Raw genomic sequence first — 21,246 nt, 5'->3', positions numbered from 1 at the left:
TGTAATCGCAGCTACTGGGAGGCTGAGGTGGGAGAATTGCTTGAATCTGGGAGGTGGAGGTTGCAGTGAGCTGAGATTGCACCACTGCATTCCAGCCTGGGCAACAGAGGGAGACCCCGTAAAAAAAAAAAAAAAAAAGAGAAAGAGACTGTTTGGGGAAAGCAGGTAACTAATGAGTGCTTAGGAGAAATGAGAACGTCCTTTCTTTCCTCTAGTGGCAGTGAGGCCACTTGGAGAGTAAGTATTACTGGGGAATGGGAGGAAGTTGGCCAACTCACTGGCTATGTCAATTACAGGGCAGGTGATAAAGTAGTCCCTGGTGAAAGAAGGACATGGGAAGGAGTCAATCTTCAGGTGGCCATTATTCAGCCTACTCTAGGGGCGTTGCTAATTATAAAGATAAATGATGCGTGTTTATAAGAATTCCCTTGCCTTGCTAAGTAACACAGGGTAAAGCCCTGTTATGGGCTGGATAACTTATGCTCCAGACACTGTTAATACCAACCCTAAGAGGAAAAATTATTAGCCTTATTTTGTAGGTAAGGATATTGAAGATCAGAGACACAAAGAAAACTACCTATGATGGCACAGCAGGTAGGTGGTATGGCTGGACCCCCACCTCTAAAGCTGCAGTCCTTTCACCCAGCTCCCTGTTGCCCATAAAACAGACCAGGGGGCAGGGCACGGTGGCTCACATCTGAAATCCCAGCACTTTGGGAGGCCTACGCGGGCGGATCACGAGGTCAGGAGATGGAGACCATCCCAGCTAACACGGTGAAACCCCGTCTCTACTAAAAACACACACACAAAAATTAGCCAGGCGTGGTGGAGGGCACCTGTGGTCCCAGCTACTCAGGAGGCTGAGGCAAGAGAATGGCATGAACCTGGGAGGTGGAGGTTGCAGTGAGTCCAGATTGCACCACTGCACTCCAGACTGGGCGACAGAGCGAGACTCCATTTCAGAAAAAAAAAAAAAAAATAGACCATGGACGTGAGCGATGAATGTTCTTGACCCCAGATGGTAGGCTTTGCTCCCATTCTTAAATAAAATAAAACAATAATCATCTAGCATCTTTTGGAGACATGTGTTCCTGATGATCTGTTACCTGTGAATGCTTATGGGAGGCTGAGCACAAGGACACCACTACTTTCCTCCCCTACAGGAGTAGATTGTCTTGCCAAAGGCACCTCACTGTGATCTGATGTGGTTTAATGCACGAAGTCACTGCCTCAGTGGGAAGGGTTCTGGGGTTTTCCCACATGGATGAATGGCTCAGGACTGTAAGCTCATGGGGCAGTAGAACAGACAGTCCCACAGTCCTCCCTTCAAAGCGCCGGTCATCCAAGTCCCCAGCTACCCTCTTTGCATTGTTCTTACACTCCGGAGCTGAGATCACGTACGTCCCTGTCACTTAGTCTCTCTGCTTCCTTTGTTCAGCTATTGGAGCTATGAAACCCAAATCTTTCTTTTCTTCTTCCTTTTAAAATCTTCTCCTTGGCTTCTGGGAAACTCAAGGCTAAATTCTAAGCTCATTGCTTGGCCATTCCTTTATGGTTGGTTTTCTTTCGCTTGTACCTTATTTCTCTTTCTCATTTTGATGACTTCATTGCACCTGATATTTTATTCTAAGGGAGCTGGAACCTATTCTAGAAGTAAGAATGATATATAAATCAAGCACGAATACAACTTTCCTTTGGTTGGAAAAAAAAGCCTTTTTATACTTTGGAAAGCCATTTGTCTTAAGCTAGTGCTCAGTTTCTAGAGGAATAAATATATAGAGTAAATGAAAAAGCCTTCCCTCTCCAGTCAAATTAATCAATTAACAACTAACATTGCAATTCCAAAGTGCGTCGTCATCATTTGCAAAGCCTTTCACATCATTTGTTTTAACTTTCTCCACCAACAAGACAGTGAGATGAAGTGGCTACTGCAATTATTTCTATTTCTCAGATGAGGAAACCGAGGCTTAGAGAGGTTAGGTGGTGTGTCCCATGTCATTGAACTGGGGCTTGTCTTTTGGTTTTACCTTCCTTTCTCTGCCTCCCTGCAGCATCTTACCTGCCACGGCCGTAGCTTTCAGGAGCATGGTACATGAAGACGTTTCCTCGGGCCCTCTTTGCCCAGGCACTGGCCATGTCGATTATAGGGCAGATGATAAAGTAGTCCCTGGTGAAAGGAGAACATGGGGGGAGTCTGGTTAAACATGGCTCTGTGGGCAATGGTGCCTGGAAAGGGCTTCTCCCAGCAAGGTGTCACCTTGGCCCCCAAAACCCCCCTGCCCAGGCCTACAAGAACACCTTCTTCCCATTCCCCAGCAGTGCTCTCCAAGTGGCTCCACTGCCACACTGATGGGAGAGCCAGGGTATGGTAGGTACACAGTGTCCTCTGGTAGGTCATGGGCTCAAAAACTAGTGCCCATGCTGATGTATTTTAGGTGTCAAAAATCCCGTGAAATAAAGTCTTCCTAGAACATCAATTTAACTTAAAGATGAGGAAGCAAAACATTTTATAGTAACATAAGTGCAATATACAGTGGAGTTAAATGCAATATACTGTGGAATGGAACATCAAATCATTGTGCATTTTAAAAGAAGTCAGAGCCCCCAAAGACAGCTCAGGCATGTGGTACCCTTAGCTCAGCCCAGTGGCTCTCAGCAGGCGGGATTTTGCCACCTCCAGCTCTACCTCCCCTAGAGAACCCTTTGGCAATGCCTGGAGACATTCCTGGTTGTCACAACTGGGAATGGAAAGGGTTGTAGTGGCATCTAGTGTGTGGGGGTCAGGATGCTGCTGAACATCCTGCAGTGGAAAGGGGAACCCCACAAGAAAGAAAGATCCAGTCCAAAATGTCCAGATGAGGAGGCTCAGAAACCTCCCTAAGTTATGTACTTGCTTCACCTTTGAAGGTAGCACAAATCAATTTCAGAAGCAGCAGCTTACAAGAGTGGGACCCTGCGTGTGCTGACGCACAGGCTGTGTGCTTAGAGAGGCAGCCCCCGCCAGGCAAGAGTCAGACAGACCTCGATGACCCTGGGCCACCAGGTTTTCAATTCCATCTCCTTTATAGAGTAAAGGTGAGATACTCAGTAGTTCTTTTATCTCCTTGAATCTCTGTCTTCCCAGCTGAGAAGTGGGTCCCAGGGTCCCTACCTGGAAGAGGTTTTGTAATGACCAAGTTTAATAACACCCATGGGAGTCCCTCAGCAAAAGGGGTGCCCATCTTCCTTTCCTGGTCATTGGGATAAAAGCCTTTGGTGAGTCTGCTGAGTGCTAGAGTCTTCCCAGGTGAGGCTCTGTAGTTGGGTGAGGCACTGTGGGCATCTTGGGGGCAGATGAAGCCAACTGAGATTCCTTCCGTGCACCTTGAGGCATTGTAAGCAGGACAGGGACAGGATCAAACCTATGGGAAGCATCACGTGCTGGCAGGCCTGGGGCGGGAGACTGCCCAGTAAACTGCCAAGGAGACAGGGCCAGGGCCTGAGTCTGTGCCAGAGAGAAGGAGGACCTGAGCTAAGGTTGAGCTGGAGTTCGTCTTCTGAGTGGGGCCTCCCTTGGTGATGCTGCCTTCTCTCAGTCTCAGCTCTCACTCCAGCACACAGTTTGTCCTTAAGGTCAGATAAGGCAAAATTAAGACAAGAACCTAGCCCTGAGCTCCCTCTGCAATGGGATCTAACCCAGTCTTGACTTGATTATAAGCCTCTCAGGGTCAGGGACTGGACATCTGTGAGTTCTTATGGTCCAGCCCAGGGCAAGGCCTCCCAAAATAGCTGCTAGCTATTTCATCTAAAGTGGAGATCTCCACTAGAGGGAAAATTAAAGCCTTTTAGTCCCCAAGATGCAAGTGGGTAGCACAGTTTTATCCTGAGCCAGTGACCCTCCAATTGGAAACCTCAGGCTCCTGAGTGGAGAGACCAAGCAGGGCAGTGGGTTTCCAACACCTTCCAGCCCATCCCTTCCCAACAGGCTCCAGTTCAGGAAAGGATGCTGAGCCTTGACACTGGCTCTGTCCCAGGGACAACAAGCAAATGGTCAGTGTGGGCCTCCCGGAAGGAGAGAGAAAAGGAGGCACAGAATGCTGAAAGCACTTGCATCCCATCCATTCTTCCCCCTGGAAGCAGGGAGCCCTCAGGAAACCAAGACTCATTGCCTGTGAGGGGACTCAAAGGTGACCTGAGAGCTGGAGTCCCCACTGTGGTCTCATCCTAGGGGGCTCAGAAGGAAGAAAGGACTGAAGCCCTGGTTATTTCCTTATTTCTATTCAAAAATCATTTCTTGTGCATCTGCCGTGCATTTCTATAAAAGTTCTCAGCCTCAGTGAGCTAATGCAGTACTAGGAGAGGGAGGCGGTCTGTCCTGACAACCCCCGGGGCAGGGGGCATGCTGCAAGAGAGGGACCCTGGGGACAGCAGGGCCTGGGGGCCACGGTCTTCAGCCATCTTGGGGTGGGGGTTTGGGCAGCCTTCCCCAAGTGAGAGAAGCTTGAGCGTGAACGGGAACAAGGCATGTAAGCAGTGGCTACAAGAAACAGCGGGCCTCAGAGAGAGGGAGAAGGGCTGTCAGAGCTTGGGCTGATCCTATCCGGGGAGTGACATCAGCCACAAAATCTCCCCGCCTCCAGGCCTCTAATTCCCTCGTGCCAGGTGAGCATTGGGCTGCAGGGTGGAATCAGCTGAGGGAGCTTTGAAAAATGCTGCCCCACTATGGGCCCTGTGTGTCACCTACCCTTTAAATGCCCCCATGTGCGCTTGATGGGCAGCCAAGACTGGGGGCACTGGGCTCAGTGAATGCAAGGCCAGGCCGTCCTGAGCGCTCACTGAGCAGCTGCATCAGGTGGAGCGTGCACCAGGACCTCTCGCAAGTGCTTCGTCTCTGCCCCCTGACAGCTCCCTCATGGTCTAGGAAGAGCCGAGTTACTGCTCATTTCTCCCATTGGCCTGGGGTTTCCTGGCAGCAGGGTCCATTCCACATGTCCCCCAGGACTGCCCCTCAGCAGGCAAGCTCCCCATGCTGTAGGCTGAATGAATGATGCAGAGGAAACCATAAGCACTAAGCCACATTCATGACCTGAACATCCACTGGGTCCGCTCCAAAACATAGCAGTAGGAATCTGCACCCTCCTGCAGCTTAGCTTACCGGGTGGCATTCTCCAGAGCCCGGGAGAAGGAGGCGTAGTCATCCGTGGAGTGCTCCAGAGAGTAATACCACGTAGCAGCAGCCTCGACGCGGGCATCTGAGCCCTCACCGCCCAGGGAATTCTGCAGCGCCTGGTAAAAGGCTGTTTTGCTACTGGTCCGGCCTTGACTTTCCTCAAATTGCTAGGAAAAAAAACAAAAACAACAAAAAAAAACAGATATGAAATTCCCCAGCTGAAAAGTCCAAGTCAGTGTCCCTCAAACCGTTGCTCTAGAATTTTCTATCTGGGAAGCAGTGGAGCATGGCATTAAACACAAGTAGAAGCCAGACTGTCTGAGTGTGAATCTCAGCTCTGCCTCCTTCTAGCTGTGTGTCCTTAAGCAAATGGCTATCTCCCTCTGTGCCTGCTTTCCCCATCTGAAAATGGGAGTGCCTGCCACATAGGATTATGGTGAGTAGTTAAAACGGTACCTGGCACTTAATAAATGCTCTGTTAATGTGAACCATTGTTGCAGTCTGAGAACAGGTTTCACTTGCTTTACTGGGCTCCTTGCTCAGCCAACTTATAAGTAATTGTGGTCTGGTCATGTTAGGAAAGCTAAATTCAGTTTCATTCATGGACTCAGTCACTCATCATATGAATGCTTCATGCACACTTTTATACAGATAGTCATACTCTTCACCAGAGCCAGCAGTGCTCCAGGCTTGGAGAAACAGCCACGGACATGCCGATTGAGCTCCCTGTCTCTTGGGGCTCACGTTCTAGTGGGCAGAGGTAGAAAATGAGCAAATAAATGTATGGTATATCAGGGAACAGGTGCTACAAAGAAATATAAGGCGGTATGAGAAGGATAGGGAATGCTGGGGCCAGGGCTATTTTATATAGGATGGCCAGGGAAGGCACGCAGCTCTCTCAGGGATGTGTGTCCAGACGGGAGCAACTTTTTCTATTTTCCTTTCCCTGTCTTTCTCTTTCCTTCCTTCATACTTCCCCTTTTCTCTCCCTTCCCTCACCTCCTCTTCCCCTCCCCTTCTCTCCCCTTCTCTTCCCTTCTCTCTCTATTTCTCTCTGAAATTCCCCTCTCTCTCTGTTCCTTCCTTGTTCTAGTGTTGCTGCTGTCTGCATTGTGGGAGTCTGGAGCCATTCACTGCCTTCCCCCAGGACCCAGTTTCCTCCTTTCTGAAGACAATGGGCAGAGGAAAGTCGGGGATGCAGCCCCAGGTGTGAGGCCCAGCCTCCTGGGCCCCAGCACAGTCTTGTGCTATGTGTTTACCTATTTCGAGGACCTTATGTAAACGGTGAAACGTGCTTATCAGCACACTCTGGTGTGTTTAAATTGCTTCTCCAAACATTTACAAGCACACAGGACCTGTGATTAGAATTCCATCAGTGAGCAATCCCTCCTGGGTAAGCACAGCCCCTCCTGGGTGGGCACATCACCTCCTGGGTGGGCATAGCCCCTCCTGAGTGGGCACATTCCCTCTTGGGTGAGTATATCCTCTCCTGGGTGAGCACAGCCCCTCCTGGGTGAGCACAGCCCCTCCTGAGTGGGCACATTCCCTCTTGGGTGAGTATATCCTCTCCTGGGTGAGCACAGCCCCTCCTGGGTGAGCACAGCCCCTCCTGGGTGGGAACAGCCCCTCCTGGTGGGATGGCTTACACTCGGACTGGCTGAACGAGAGGCCAGGCTGAACCACCCTGTGGACTAACTGATCCTTCAGGATGACCCCCGAAATAGCAATTCACGAATAATGTTCACATTTCAAACTATTACCATCTACAATGCATCTGAGAGTTTCCATTCTATTCTATCCCAGCCTAGTCTAGTCTATTCAAAAAATACTCACCTACAACCCATTATGTGGACTCTACAACCTGCTAATAGTTTAGGGAAAAAACTGCATTATATCCTCTGTCCTTTTCTGCCTGGAGTATCTCATTACATAAATGATATTAGTAACCCACTGGCACCCCTCCTACTATTTCTAAATTTTGTGCTAAACATTTCACACGTATGTTTCAAGGAAGCATCAAAATAACAAGGTGAACCGGGCATGATGTTATCCCATTTTACGAACCATAATTCTGAGGCTGAGAGAATCTACCTAGCTTGTTTAGGGTCACACAGACAGGACGCATGAGGCGAGATTTAACCCCAGGTCTTACGGCTGGTAAGAGACGGGCTCATGACCCCAGCTATAACTTAAGCGGGACCCCACACCAGAGCTGTGGACACTGGGACCTCAGCCCATGGAAGGATGGTTAGTTTGCCCAGGAAGTGCCTGGTCCAGAGCAGTGAAAAGAGCATTGAGTTTGGAGTCAAAACTTAGGGTTCAAGTGCTAACTGCCAAATTTGGGGAGATCTTGGAAAATATATTTTTTCCTCTCTCTGAGCCAGACATCTTCCAAATGTGAATGCATTGTGTGCATTCATATGGGCCCTGATTTTGTCTCCTGTGAAGACGAAGTGAACAAAGCAATCACCTGCTAAGGGTCCTACTTCCAGTCGTGGCTGGTTGTGCATGGGTGCGGGCTAAGAAGAGCCAGGAAGTCTCAGTGCAAAGAGCAAGGGCCTGGAGCTGGCAACCCAAATGTGGGTTCCAGCTCTTACATTTCCCAGCTGTGTGACTTTGGGCAAGTCACTTAGCCTCTCTAATCCTCAGGATCCTCACAGGGAAAATGGAGTTAAGTAAAATTACTTGACAGCATTGTTTTGAGAATTAGAGAGAACGTTTAGAAGCACCTAGCTCAAAGTCTGGCATATGCCCCTAATCAAAGAGACCTACTTGTATCCATCATGGGATTCATTGGTTTCAGTTAGAAAACTGAAGGATGAACACAGGGCCCCAAACTGCTTTATTAAATGAAGAAAACATTTTTAAAATGCTATGTGTATCTATCTTCAAGGAAGAAGGCTCTCTTGCTTTTATTTCTATCCTAATTCCTTCATACAAATAATATGAATATTTGAAAAACTGTGCAAGAAAATACACTAGCTCATTCCAGTGGCTGTCTCAACGCTACGGCCTGTTTTCTCAGCTCTGAGCTGTGAGCAAGGAGATTGGGTGATGAGTGAAGGTAGGTGGGGCTGGCGGAAGGTGCCAAATTCGAAGGCCAAGTACTGCTCACAGATGCTGTGTAAAGAAGGAATCCATGACACCCCCATCACAGATACTGGGTAAGTCTAATGCCCAGGGCTGGAGTAGAAGTGGAGAGAACACAGTTCTGGGAGCCCAGGAGGGTACAAGGACAAGGGTGCAGTGGCACTAAAGTGAGTTGTCCCCAGGCTGCTTTGCTACATGGGAGGCATAATCTGCCTTCAAGTCTAAACATTAGGGAGCAATGCTGAGGTCTGGGCACCAGGACCCCCAAGTCCCAGCAGCTGCTATGTGACAATCACCGTACGAACTCGAGGGAGTGGCTTCCTCTCTCTGGGCACCATTTTCTCACACATAACACGAGGGGTCATAGTGAGCGCCCTAGCCGAGATACCAATGCTTCCTGGGCTGCGGAGGAGTAAAACAAGTCCATAAACTGTCTCCTCCCTGTGTAATGTCATTCGCTGGAACTTAGAGGATATCGCCAAGGGGTGAGGATGCTGCTGCCTGAGTCACATCGGCAAATGGTGTAGCCAAGATCAGTACAAGGGCCACGCACCAAGCACCCATCGTGTGTCAGATACTGTGCTGGGCCCCTGGTGCACCCTCTCCTCATTCACCCCCATAACCATCCTGAGAGGGTGGACAAGGAAACTGGCTCAGAGAGGTTAAGTGCTGTCTTACACAGCTGAGTAAGCCACACAGGCGGGGAACAAACCCAGGAGTGCCTTGCCCTTGCCACCCTGACGAGCCGCCACTGGGCCTTCAATTTCTGTGACTCCTGAGAACTAGGCTGCTGAAATACTCCCAAAGTGCCCAGGCCATGTGAGGAGTGCTGTTTCCTCCACACCAAATGTTCTCTCTTACTTTGAAGCCTTTGTGCCTGCTGTTCCTCCTGCCTAAACACCTTTCCCTAGTTTGCCTGGATAACAGCTATTGAACTAGAAGCATGCTTTTTAATCCCATGAGCATTAAAGTAGACTGAAATCTTGAGAAAATACAGATTCTGACTCAGTAGGTCCAGAGTGGAGCCCAGGGACGTGCATTTTAACAAGCTCCCAGGTGATGTTGATGCCATTGGCCTGGGAACTTCACGGCCAGCAATAAGATTACAATAGAATATCCAGGTTTTGCTCAGGGCTTACCTCCTCCAGGAAACAAGACAGATAATGGTTGAAAGGCCAGGATCCAGAGATAATGGTTGAAAGCGCAAAACTGCCTTGTAGTTCTGGGACCCCGAGTAAATTGCTGTCTCTCTCTGTAGCTCAGTTTCCTTCTTTATACAAGGTGGATAATGAAAAATGTCTATTGCATGAATTATTAACAGATTCCAATGAAACATGCATTAAAAGGGTTAAGTACAGTAGTTGGCACACGGTCAATAAATGTGAGTGATAATTATTAACCTGTCCAGGCTAAACCAGGGGCCCCCGTGGCCCTCAGGACCCAGGTGCTGTGATGTTAGTTTATTTGCCTATTGTTCTAGAGTACTACATGGCAAAGGGGGCAGGGAATGTGTCCATAGCCCCAGTGCTTAGTATGGTGACAGGCATGTCATAAGTGAATATGCATTGAATGAATGACTTCTGTAGAGATAATACAGGTTAGAGGCTGAAGGTAGGATGCTAAAGTCAAATCTCTTGGGTTTCAAATCCCAGAGTTGGAAAGGTCTGGTCTTGGAGGCTAACTGTGCGACTTCGTAGCTGTATGAACTTGGGAAAGTCATATAATCGCTCTATGTCTATTTCTTCATCTGTAAAATGGGCACAACAAATTACCCTCATCATAAAACTGTCATGAAGTTAGATGAGATGAACCCTATAAAGGGCTTAGCACTGTGTCTATTGTCATTGTTGTTAGATATCTGTAGACTCAGCCTTGCGCCCAATTCGGACAGGTCAGGGAAAGCCCAATTCAGACAGGTCAGGGAAAGCCCATGTCTTAGAGAGGCCTGAGTTGAGCTTTGTCCCCACTGAGCTTGAGTCCAAACAGTTGGAACCGCTTTTCCAAACCCCTGCTAGAAAAAGGAGTGGCCCCCGGGCCAGGCGCGGTGGCTCACATTTGTAATCCCAGCACTTTGGGAGGCCGAGGCAGGCAGATCATGAGGTCAAGAGATCAAGACCATCCTGGCTAACACGGTGAAACCCCATCTCTACTATAAAAATACACACATACACACACAAAAAAGAAAAAAAGCCAGATGTGGTGGCACACGCCTGTAGTCCCAGCTACTCAGGAGGCTGAGGCAGGAGAATGGCCTGAACCCGGGAGGCAGAGCTTGCACTCCAGCCTGGGCAACAGAGCGAGACTCCCTCTCAAAAAAGAAAGAGAGAGAGAGAGAAAGAAGAAAGAGAGAGAAAGAAAGAGAGAGAGAAAGAAAGAAAGGAAAGAAAAGAAAAAGGAGTGTCCCCAGTCAAGGATGGGGTCTCCTTCATGGGTTCTGCAGAAACTCCTCCTAAGATGATCTTTTAGGAGTGCTAGAACACCAAGCCCTGGGCATTGCAAAAAGAAGTCCCTCTTGCATAAAATGGTCTAGAACAGCTTCACAGCCAGGTAGCTGGAGGGATGGGGCCCAGTTTATGCTCCCATGAGACTGAGATTAGAGTTTCACATTTTATGGGGATCTGAGACACTAATTGGGTGCAGCCTTGCTGATTGGTCAATATTTTGGAGACGATCCAAAAGTTGTCTCCCAAATAGTGGGAGATAAATTCCCAAGCCCCACTGGGTTGCAAGGGAATGTGAAGGGGCACATTTTCAGCAAGACCTGGGACACACATTCCTTCATGCTTGGCAAGGCTCTGAGCACAGATGCCATTGCCAGTTTAATTAGAGAGTCAGCAGGTGGGAGCGGGGGCCACCGTGACTGCATGTGCTGACTTCCACGAGCTGTAATTACAGGCAGGGTCTGCTTTAGACAGTAGATTTGTTACAGGCAGGAACTACACAAAGGGCTGTCATGAACTGGCCAGTCCTTGCTGTGTGCTTTTGAAGGACTGCCATTAACACATTCTAATGAAAAGTAAGAGCCCCTTGGAAATGCTGAGGGACTGAGCAGGGCCTCAGCATCAACCTGAATGTCTCGGGGCCCAAATTTGGCATCTGAGAGACTTAGGTTCAAATGTAGCTCTGTTCTGTGCCTCAGATGATTCACCTCCAATGAACAAACGTATTCAGTGGATATACCTGTCTGTGCCTTCATTTCGGGTCAATAAAATGGGGTTGGTGTTAGAATGAAATGCATTAATGATTATAAAGAAGGTGACACATGGGAGACAATAAATATGACTTATGTCTCCCCTCTAGTTAGTAAATGATTAAAAAGAAAATCAGCAAGACAGGTGAGAAATGCCCTTATGTTCACGCCGAGTGGTGTCTGAGAGACATGATGAGAACACATGGCTGTAGGCCCTTGCTGTTCATCTTACTGTCCCTTGGACAACTGTCCTCAGTGTGCCTGAGTGTGCCAGGAGCAGCTCCCGGCGTTTGGGACACATCAGTGAACAATTGGGCTGTTCTCTGCCTGCAGGGGCCTTCTACTTCTGTGACACAGAACATCTGTGTTATATGGACTGTCCTGGGGCCATAAGGAGCAAGATGAGCACATAGAGCAGGAAGCCGGAAAGGGGACGGGGCAGGGGGTGCTGGCTGGTGAGGGTCCCAGTTGTGCCCTGGGGAGCTGGGTTAGGCAGCGTGGAGGATGGTTGAGTCCAGACTGGAGAGGGTGGGGTTCAGACATGTGGACAGTTGGGTGAGGGGGAGCAGTGAGGTCTGCGGGATCAATGGAGTGATGAGGGCAGAGGAGCAAGGGAGAAGCCAGAAAGAACAGAGGGCTGGGTGGCTGGGAGAGCCTCACCCTACCTTTTGCTTTTTTGCTTCAGGCAGGGCCCTGGAGAAGGGCTCCCCCATTCTGGTTTGCAAATATGACCTGCCAGAGAGCACGGAGCACAGAGCAGGCCAGGCCAGGTGTCCTTGCCTTGGCCCCAGGCACTGCAGGGCCTCAGTAAGGAGCCAACTGGCCCCTCAGCACTGCTTCCCCCGGCCCTGTCTCCTGCTGCAAACCCCAAGCACTCTGCAGGCCACACTGCCCTCTCCTCAGGGAATGGCCCATGCTTCTCTTGGACTGAGGGCCCTCCTTCTCTCTGAGGCTCAGCCTTTGCTGCCCACAGCCCTGGAGCCCCTCGCTGGGCAAACCTTCCTCTGGCTCTTTCGGACCTTCAGTGTGCAGCTCGTCATGAGTCCCACCCCCACCTAGAGCTAATGTGCCTGCCTGGAGGTCCCCAACAGGAGGGTCTCCTCCATCCGCTTCATCCAGGTGCTCTCAGCCAGATGTGCACTCCAAAACTATGTCTACATGGTGGGCTCCAACTGTCCTATAGCCTCTTTACCATATGGCCGTCTGACTGCCCCAACCTCCATCAAGGTCACTTCTGGCCTTGCAGAGGTCCACCAGCAGATGCCCCATTCCCCCACCTCTCCATCCTCCTCCTAGTTGGCTCTGCCTCAGGCTAATTTCTGGAACCCCCTTCTGCTGTATCTGCCTACTCTTGAAAGCCAAGGCTCCCAGCTGCCACTTCTGTCCCCTTTTCCTCCCCTTCTGTCCACGAATGCTTGTGGGGTGGGGCCATTTCCTCTCCTAGCTTCAAGAATGACCTATTAAGCTAATGATTCCCAAATCTCTCTCCAGGTTGAACCTCACACCTTTATATCCAAATGCCTCACATCACCTGGAAATCTCTCAGGCCCCTCAAACTCAACCTAGGCACAATTTAACTTTGTCATCCATATGTGTTCTTACTCACCTCTAGAACCGTCTTCTCCTCCTATTTCCCTATCCTTAGTGACTAAGACCAGCCTTCAATTACCTGAATAAAACGCAGGTATTTCCTGATTGCTCCTACAATCATACCCCTCTTCCCCTACAGTTTGCTGTAACCTGTTCCTACAATCTTCCTCCTGAGTGCCACCTGCCCCCACCTCCAGTCCACCCCTGCTGCTGTCCTAATTCACAACACATCTCCTCTACCACACTGGGGCAGAAGCAGAGATGCTGCTCTTGGCAGGGGCTTAGGGGAGGAAAGCTTTTTACACAGACAGCCTGTAGTCAATTTTTGCTCATTGATTATGCTCCAACTTTTGAAAAATGGTTGTAACATCACAGATTTGGGAAGAAGGAGACACAGAGCAGAATCCCAACCGGAAAAGTAGGAAGCCTACCAGAGTTCACCTGCTTCTTGCAAGACTATGTGAATGGATGAGTGAATGAATAAATAAATGCCCCAGACTTCTCTAGAGCTCTGAGTCAGACGGAGACACAACACTCCTTTGTTCATTTGAGGGACATGAATTGAAGACTAACCTAGTGCTGGACAGAAGCTAAGGATTCCAAATGGACATGACACAATTCCTGCCATGCAGCAGAGCTTGGTGAAGTCAGTGGGGACAGCCGCTGAATGAGCAAAGTGCTCTGCAAATGGTGGGTGACTGTTTGCATCCACTGGAGAGCATCATTCAGTGGAGAGAGGGTGGGTTTGGGAAGCAATGTGAGCATGTCCTCACTTCCCCTCTTCCCCCAGCCTATTCCAGTCAGCCTTTCCTTCCTGTCACTCCACTGAAATGGCCCTCATCAAGGTCTCCCATGACCTACAAGAGTCGAATCTCTGCCCTCATCTCTCTTGACTCTCTGTGACATTTGATCTTTGTTTCCTTTTGGAAATGCTTTCTTTTCTTGGCTTTTGTGATATCACATCTTCTTGGTTTTCTTCCACATCTGTATCTATAGCCCTGACCTCTCTACTGAACTCCCAACTCATATAGTCAGCTGCCAACTCAAGATATATCCCAAATCTGATCATTTCTAACTGTGACCATGTCTGCAACCCTAATTTAAGTTACTAACTCAATCCCTGGATTTCCACAACAGAGCCCAATCTGATCTCTACTCCCTGTGTCACATCTCCATAGTCAATTTTCCACATAACTGCTAGAAATGTCCCTTTTTAAACAAGCGAATCAATATAATCACCTTCTATTATTAGCTTGAAACATTCCAGTAATTGCCCACTGCAAAGAGAATAACGTCACTTTTCTGATGGCCTGCAAGATCTTATAACTGGTCATCTTCATCCCTCTGACTTCCTCTCTTCCCAGTCCCTCCACTGGTCACTGGGTCTCCTAGCACTGACCTTCCTATGACCCCCAAACAGCCAGGACCACTCCTGCCCCAGGGCCTTTGCACTTGCTCTGTACCTCGATCCCCATTGCTGGCTCCCCATTGCTCAGGCCTCAGTCCAGAAGTTCCCTCCTCTGAAAAGCCTTCCCTGACTGCCCCTAAAGTATTTTCCCCATTCCATCACCTCCTCTACAATGGCCCCACTTCAGTGTTCTTCAGGGCACTTCTAAGATCTGAAATTCTTTATTTACTTACATTGTCTGTGTCTTTTCATGAGAACATGAACTCTCCGAGTCAGAGGCTTTATCTGTTTGGATTACAACTGTTCCCTCTAAAGCCTAGAGAGAGTCCAGCACACAGGAGCCTCTGAATAAATCCGTGTTGGAGAGATGTTGCATGGATTAATGCTTGAATGACTCCTGACTTCACTGCTCATTATGGTGTTAAGGGACAAGGGTTTACTTCTCCATCAAGGACAGTTGGCTCAGGGCCAAGGGCTCACTGCACTTTTAGGAACTCACAGAAGTATTTTCCTTCTAATTTATTTTAAAATCAGAAGAAAAAAACATAATAATAATGAAAGTATAACAATGAATCCAGCCTGGTTTACATTCATCTTTATACCAATGCAGTCATGAAATACAATATTTTAATATTTTAGCAGGGACAAGTCAATCCTTCTGATCCTCAGCTTTCTCTGAACCGTAATCCCAGCTCACAGGGTCCCTGGGGAGAATCAGACAAGGTGGCATATAAGCGTCAGCTGTGAGGGGTAATGTGGGGTTACGGCTCCAGGGTGGAGGGTTTACAGTGTGCGAGGCCAGCCTAGAGCCATGAGTCCTACAGGGCTCTCTGGGTGTTGGGAGATACCTCTTTCACTTCTTACAACACTGCAAGAGACAGACAGGCTGGGTCTCACTGTGTCCATTCAAAGGCTAAAGAAACTGCAGCTCAGACCAGTTCAGCAACTCTCCTACATCATGTGGCTAAAGCTAAGAATTGTGACCCATTTTTCTGAATCCAGGTCCCTGTGATGCCTTGGGTTCAGACCCTAACACCCTCCCATCCCTGAGTGCTGGGGATTTAAGGCAGCAATCCCTCCTTTCAGGAAATCACACACACACTGGAAACTCCTGCATGCTCCTCTTACTATAATCTGTCACCAAAGGCTGGATATTCCTGTGCTGGGGCTTGTGCCAGTGCCTTGGGCTGCCAGGTGCTGCTTTCCAACTCCCACATGGGCTGCCCTCCCCCCACTGCTCCCCACAAGGCCCCCACTCCACCTGCTCCCAGACGAGGCCAACTCCTGGCCAAGCTCAGGGGCACAGCGGAGGCGCTCTCTTTCTGATTTTTCTCGCCTTCCTTGGAGATGCCTGTGCTTGGAAGGGAAGGCAGAACGTTGCATCTTGGAACAAATCTGCTTTTGATCATGCAAATGAATGCCTGGTTAATGTAGGCAGACTGTCAATTTCACCAGTTAGAAAGAAAGAGAAAAGGGGGGGAAATTCCTCATGACAGCGACTGATGAAGAATTTCAATAGAAAGCTGCTACTTCAGAAAATAAGATCATTTGCCGCGAATGGAGAACATCTCAGGCAGCCCTGATGCTCCACCGGTAGGTTGCTAACTTTGCTGGGTGTCATTAGGACTCCCCGGGTGGGCCATAGGTGGCCTTGGGTGGTATGTGGGGGAGGGTCTTCAGAGGGACTTGACGGATCCCGTATCCACCCTCTGTCTTTGGTCTGAAGGAAATGGGTGGGTCTCTGCTGAGGTGGTGGGTGGCTCCAGGGGGCAGGACTTGGGGTAAGAGGCTCCACTCCCGTCCCACTGTGACTTCCCTGGGAAGCTGCACTGCATGTGTTTGTGAACTGTGATCCAGCTGATACTTATGCAGCTTTGGCATGAGTAGAGAGCATGCATTTGTGTTTACTACAATTTGGAAAATCGGTTTCAGGTCAGCTGAGGTAGTTCAGAGATTGGACGTTCTCTGTATTCCTGTTTTCTGTGTATAATTATCTGAAGAAGGGATAATAGCTTGGGACACAATCTTAATATTAAAATTAAAAAATTAAGTGAAAAATATGAACATTTATTGAAGCCAAACTATTTTCCAGATATTGATGTATATTTGAATTCTTGGACATCTTTATGAGGATATTTACTAACCATCTCCCAACTTTACAGTTAGGGAAACTAAGGCTCGGACTCTGGGTAACTTGGATGCTCATGATTGCAATCCCAAGGACACCCAGGACACTCTCCCTGCTTTGTTGACAGATGACTGAGGGAGCGGGGTCCTGGTCAGTTCCTGACCGTTGTGTCACTCCAGCTGACAGTGCTGCTATGGGGCCCAACGGCACCTGATCCCCACCTCCTGAGGTCTTGGAATAGACGTCCATCTCTCCATATAGTATGTATCAATGGTGTTTCAGTTATTTGCCTTGTCTGTTATCTGACTGCAAGCCCTTCTGAGGGGAGGAATTCAATTTGTATTTTGTGCTGAAACACCTGGCCCAGCATGACTAAACAAACAGGTGCTGGTGTTACAAAAACATGCTGAACACCCTGTTTACGTGGATGTGGCAGTTTACTGCAATTGATATGTCCTGTTTCTCAGCCCCAGATGGGGCAGAAGGGACTGGGTGGGTATCAAAGGACAGAGGGTGGAGTAAAAGGCATGGCTGAGATTGAGGTCCTCCAGAACATGCCATCTTCAGGTCTCCTTGGCTGACGGTGGTTGGACCCAAGTGCCATGGAGCCTTCTTGGGGGAAACAGAGAAATGCACAAGTCCAACTCTAAATTCAGGTTGGGAGTGGGCTGAGATAAGGGAGGGCAATGCAAGGGCACATCGGGTTGAAGTCCAGAAGGAGTTTCCTCATTGTTGGAAGGGTGGGACCGTAGCTTGTAGCTCAGTTTCTACTTGGTTGTCCACTGTGCCCTCTTGCAGTACTGTGTGGGGCAGAATCCTTAGGATCTCTCTGGGTGATGCTTGCATATGGTAGGGATAAGGTGGTGCTAGTGCATTCCTGATCTAGTGTTTAGCACAGATAGGGTCACGGGTAGATCCTGCCACCTGCCACCCCCGTCCCTCCCCCACCATGCAATTGGGGTCAGAGACCTGCAGTGGAGACTTGGCTTTCCAAAGGACTAGTTAACTGACCTAGAGACATCTGGTAAACCCATTAAGCCTTTTTTTCCCAGGAAAAAAAAATGGTGTAAAATACTGGTTCATGGTTCCCTACCTCACAGCCATACAGTTGAGATAAAGTAAAGTAAGAGCATGAGTTACTTCATTTAGGCTAACCCCCAAGGCTACTGAAATTTTAAAATTATAAATAAATCAATAAATGACTATAGAAAAAAAAGAATGTGGGTAGAATTGGAAAGCCCTTTGCACATAGTAGCCCTTATTCTAGCTGGGTTTGTGTACATTTCAGTACCCAGCATACCGTTGATGGTAGACAGAAGGCTCTTGGAGGAAAGCCTGGGTTTTCCCAGAGTGCTGTCATGGAAAGAGGGTACTTTGGAGGCAGATAGACCTGGGTTTTAATTCTGGTTTCTCTCTGAAAAGTAGCAATAATAATCCCCACCTCATAGGGTAATAGTTTTGAGGGTGAATTATTTCATTGAATACTTCTGGGTTAGGGCCCAGCACATAGTCAGTTCTTCATAATTTCATTCATTCATCCTAGTGAATGTTTACTGTGTGCCTGTTGTGTGCGACGTGTCTAGCAGAACTAGACACATTTCTAGGCACCAGAGATACAGCAGTTTCAAACATTCTAGTTGGGGAAGACAAATACATAATATGGCAGGAAGTCTGAGTGCTGGGGTAGGGTGTAAGATGTAGGGATAGAGAAGGCTGGGGATATGGCTTCCCTCTGAATCCAAGTGGTCAAGCAAGGTCTTTCTGATAAGCAGATCCTGAAGGAAGTAAGGCAGTGAGTTTTCTGGGAAGAATATTCAAGAAGAAAAAACAGCAAATACCAGGACCCTGATGTGGGATGTGCTCAGCCTATTTGAGAAACTCTAAAGGGACAAACCAGTGAGCCAGGAGGGAACAGCAGGAGTTAAGGTCAGAGAGCTAACAGGGGTCACATCAAATAGGCTCTGGCAGTTAACAGAAGACTAGATTTTTCCTCTGCATGACAGAAGGCCACTGGAGAAAAGGTTTGGAGCAGAGAAGTAAAATGGTCTGACTTATAAAGGGATTGCTCTGGCTACTGTGCTTCTCATAGATTACAAGAGGCAAGGCAGGTGCAGAGAGACAGTTGGGGGCTACCACAAAAATCTCAAATAAAATGGCTGGATCAGGGTGATAGTAGAAGAGGTAGGGAAGAGGGGCTTGGATTTGGGATACATTTTGAAAATACAGCCAACTGGATTTGCTGATAGAATGCTGGTAGGATATGAGAGAGCAGTGTCAGGAATGACTTTTGGTTTTGAGCCTGAGTACAGAAGGATGAGTTGTTTAGTTGCCAAGTTGTTTACTGAGATGGTGAAGACTACAGAAGAACATGCTGGTTGGGGATGGGAGCAGAGGTGGAATCGGCAGTCCACTTTGGGTGTGTTATGGATGAGACACTATGAGATGTGTAAGTGAAGATGTCAAGTGGGCCATTGGCTAAACCAGTTCAGAGTTCAAAGGAAAAGTCCAGGAGGAATAAATCTGGGTGCCGACACATGTTTAGGAGATGACCACATGCAGTGTCACTAAGCTGTGAGCTGGCTTCCAGTCCCACTATCAGAACTCTCCTCCTACAGGCAGTCCTCCTCACCAATCAGCACCTAGATGAGTTCTTGGTAGGATGCAGGCTCACAAAAGTTGCTCAGTGGCTTCACTAACGCATGTCCCAAGGGAATGAATGAAGTGAAGCCAGAAAGGAACGGTCTAACCAATGAACAAATGTGCTGGGGGAACACTGCCCTGTGGTTGGTATCTGGGATGACCACCATGGAGCAGGGCTAGGAGCTGCTCTGCTGTGCCCTCAGAGAGGTTTCTCTATTTGGGGGTGCCCTACTTCAGTGCTGGCTTCTCCAGTCAGGCCCCTGTTTGGCAGTGAGCCTCCTGCTGGTGGCCCCATCTTTATTTGCGAGTGAACAAAGTAAGCTTTCCTTAAAAACTTTAGAGGGAAACTCAATGAGAAGAATGCAAATGCATCTTTGAGTAGAGATCCCAGTCCTCTGGATTCAGGTCCCTGGCTGGACTGGTTAAGGAATTCAGGACAAAATTAGGAAACTTCCAGACACTCCTGGGACTGTGCTTGAACTAGGGAAGCCCAAGGCAGCCATGAGCCCCCAGTCATCTCTCTCACAATGAAAGGATATAATCAGAAAACATGAGCCTGAGCTACCCTCTGAACACCAATAAGAACTACCCAGATCTGCCAATAAGAACTACCCCCTCACCCTCCCTGATGGATGGCATTTCCACTGCGTTGGGAGAGGTCTGGGAACTAACCACAGGGCTTCCCTCCTCCCTAAGTCCATCAGCCCTTTCTCTGCTGATCCCAAGGTTCCTGGGAATATAAAAGTAGTTCTTCCTCTCTTTCAAAAGTCGAAGATGGTCATGAAAAGTTTTCAGCGCATGGACCAAAGAACCAGAGCTGTGAGAACACAGTGTCTTCTGCACAGAGATTGTGCATTCCTCGTAGGAGGGTATCAAATAAGGAGGTGAGTGGGAAAGAGTCCCTGGTCAATGGCCAGCTCCATCCCCGTCTGCTCATGCCTCAGAGTACTGTCTCCAGGGCGGGGAGTGTTTAGGGGCAGCAAGGGAATACTAAGATTAGAACTTCCATTTCTTTCTCTTGCTTTAACACTCTTTTGATTCAATAAAGCATTTATAATAACTCAGTGTATTAGTACAGGAGTACACATGTATATAATTTATACTTAAATAACTAAACATACTATTTCTTAACTGATGAGGGGCTTGATCAGAAGCAACTTGAAGATCCCTGTTTTACAGACTACAAACTCTGAGGCAGTGGAGGAGAGTGGCACATTTTCAGTGATTCCTGAATGGTTGTCTTGTCCAATAATAACTCAGCCCTTCAGGGTAAGGGCTATACTGCATATGAGTGCTTGGCAGAAAAAATGTTGAAATGGTTCAGGTATAAATGGTATTTCTCCCTGGCTGTGAGTTAGCTAGATAAAAGCTGAGGGTGACTAAGTTTTACTTGACACCACCCCCTTGCAACACACACACACACTCACACATACACTCTCAGAGAGAATTCTATCACTGCTCACATGCCACACCCGCCTTCCAGATAGGAACCTTCAGAAATCAACTTCATATGCAAACCTCACCAACCCTGCTTCTTTCTCTCTCTCTCCACATACACATGCACACATAAATATATGTAATATGTAACATACTATGTATGTGTGTATATATACAGCAATAGTAATAATTCATAATACTCTTTCTCCAGAGGTAGCCAATGTTAACTGCATGTTGTGAATCTTTTCACTCTGTTATCCTTCTATGCAGAAAAACATACAAATATACACATTTCCAAATATAAAGATACATACAGATTGGTTTTTAAAAATATGAATGCTATCTTAATTTCACATTCCTCTACATATTTTTTGTCATTTTACAATGTGTCACAGGCTTCCCTTAAGTCAGCAGAGATAAATCTAGCTCATTCTTTTCAACATCTGCGTAATATTTAATAGCTTGTTTGTATCTTAATTTAGTCAACCATTTCCCTATTAACGGACACTTGAGTTGCTTCCAATCTTTTGCCACAAAAATCAATGCCACAATCAATCCATAAACAATGCAATGCGATGAATACTCTTGTATGTATATCATGTAAAACTAGAGCT

At 48.0% G+C, this 21,246-nt stretch overlaps 1 protein-coding gene across 1 annotated transcript in view; it reads right to left on the bottom strand.

The window, feature by feature from the left end:
* The window catches only part of TG (thyroglobulin), a 273,793-nt gene that overhangs the window by 19,195 nt on the left and 233,352 nt on the right, over positions 1–21,246 (bottom strand). Inside the window, exons 44-45 of the mRNA XM_033202283.1 lie at positions 5,135–5,316; positions 2,060–2,167 (exon numbers count right to left, since the gene is read on the bottom strand). Of these exons, the coding sequence (XP_033058174.1) occupies positions 2,060–2,167; positions 5,135–5,316 (290 nt within the window). The remainder of the gene's footprint in view (positions 1–2,059; positions 2,168–5,134; positions 5,317–21,246) is intronic.

The sequence above is a fragment of the Trachypithecus francoisi genome, unplaced genomic scaffold (assembly GCF_009764315.1).
Source record: "Trachypithecus francoisi isolate TF-2019V2 unplaced genomic scaffold, Tfra_2.0 Lachesis_group7, whole genome shotgun sequence".
Taxonomy (NCBI): Eukaryota; Metazoa; Chordata; class Mammalia; order Primates; family Cercopithecidae; genus Trachypithecus; species Trachypithecus francoisi.
Note: the sequence above shows the minus strand (reverse complement) of the source record. Positions and strands in the feature narration are given on the sequence as shown.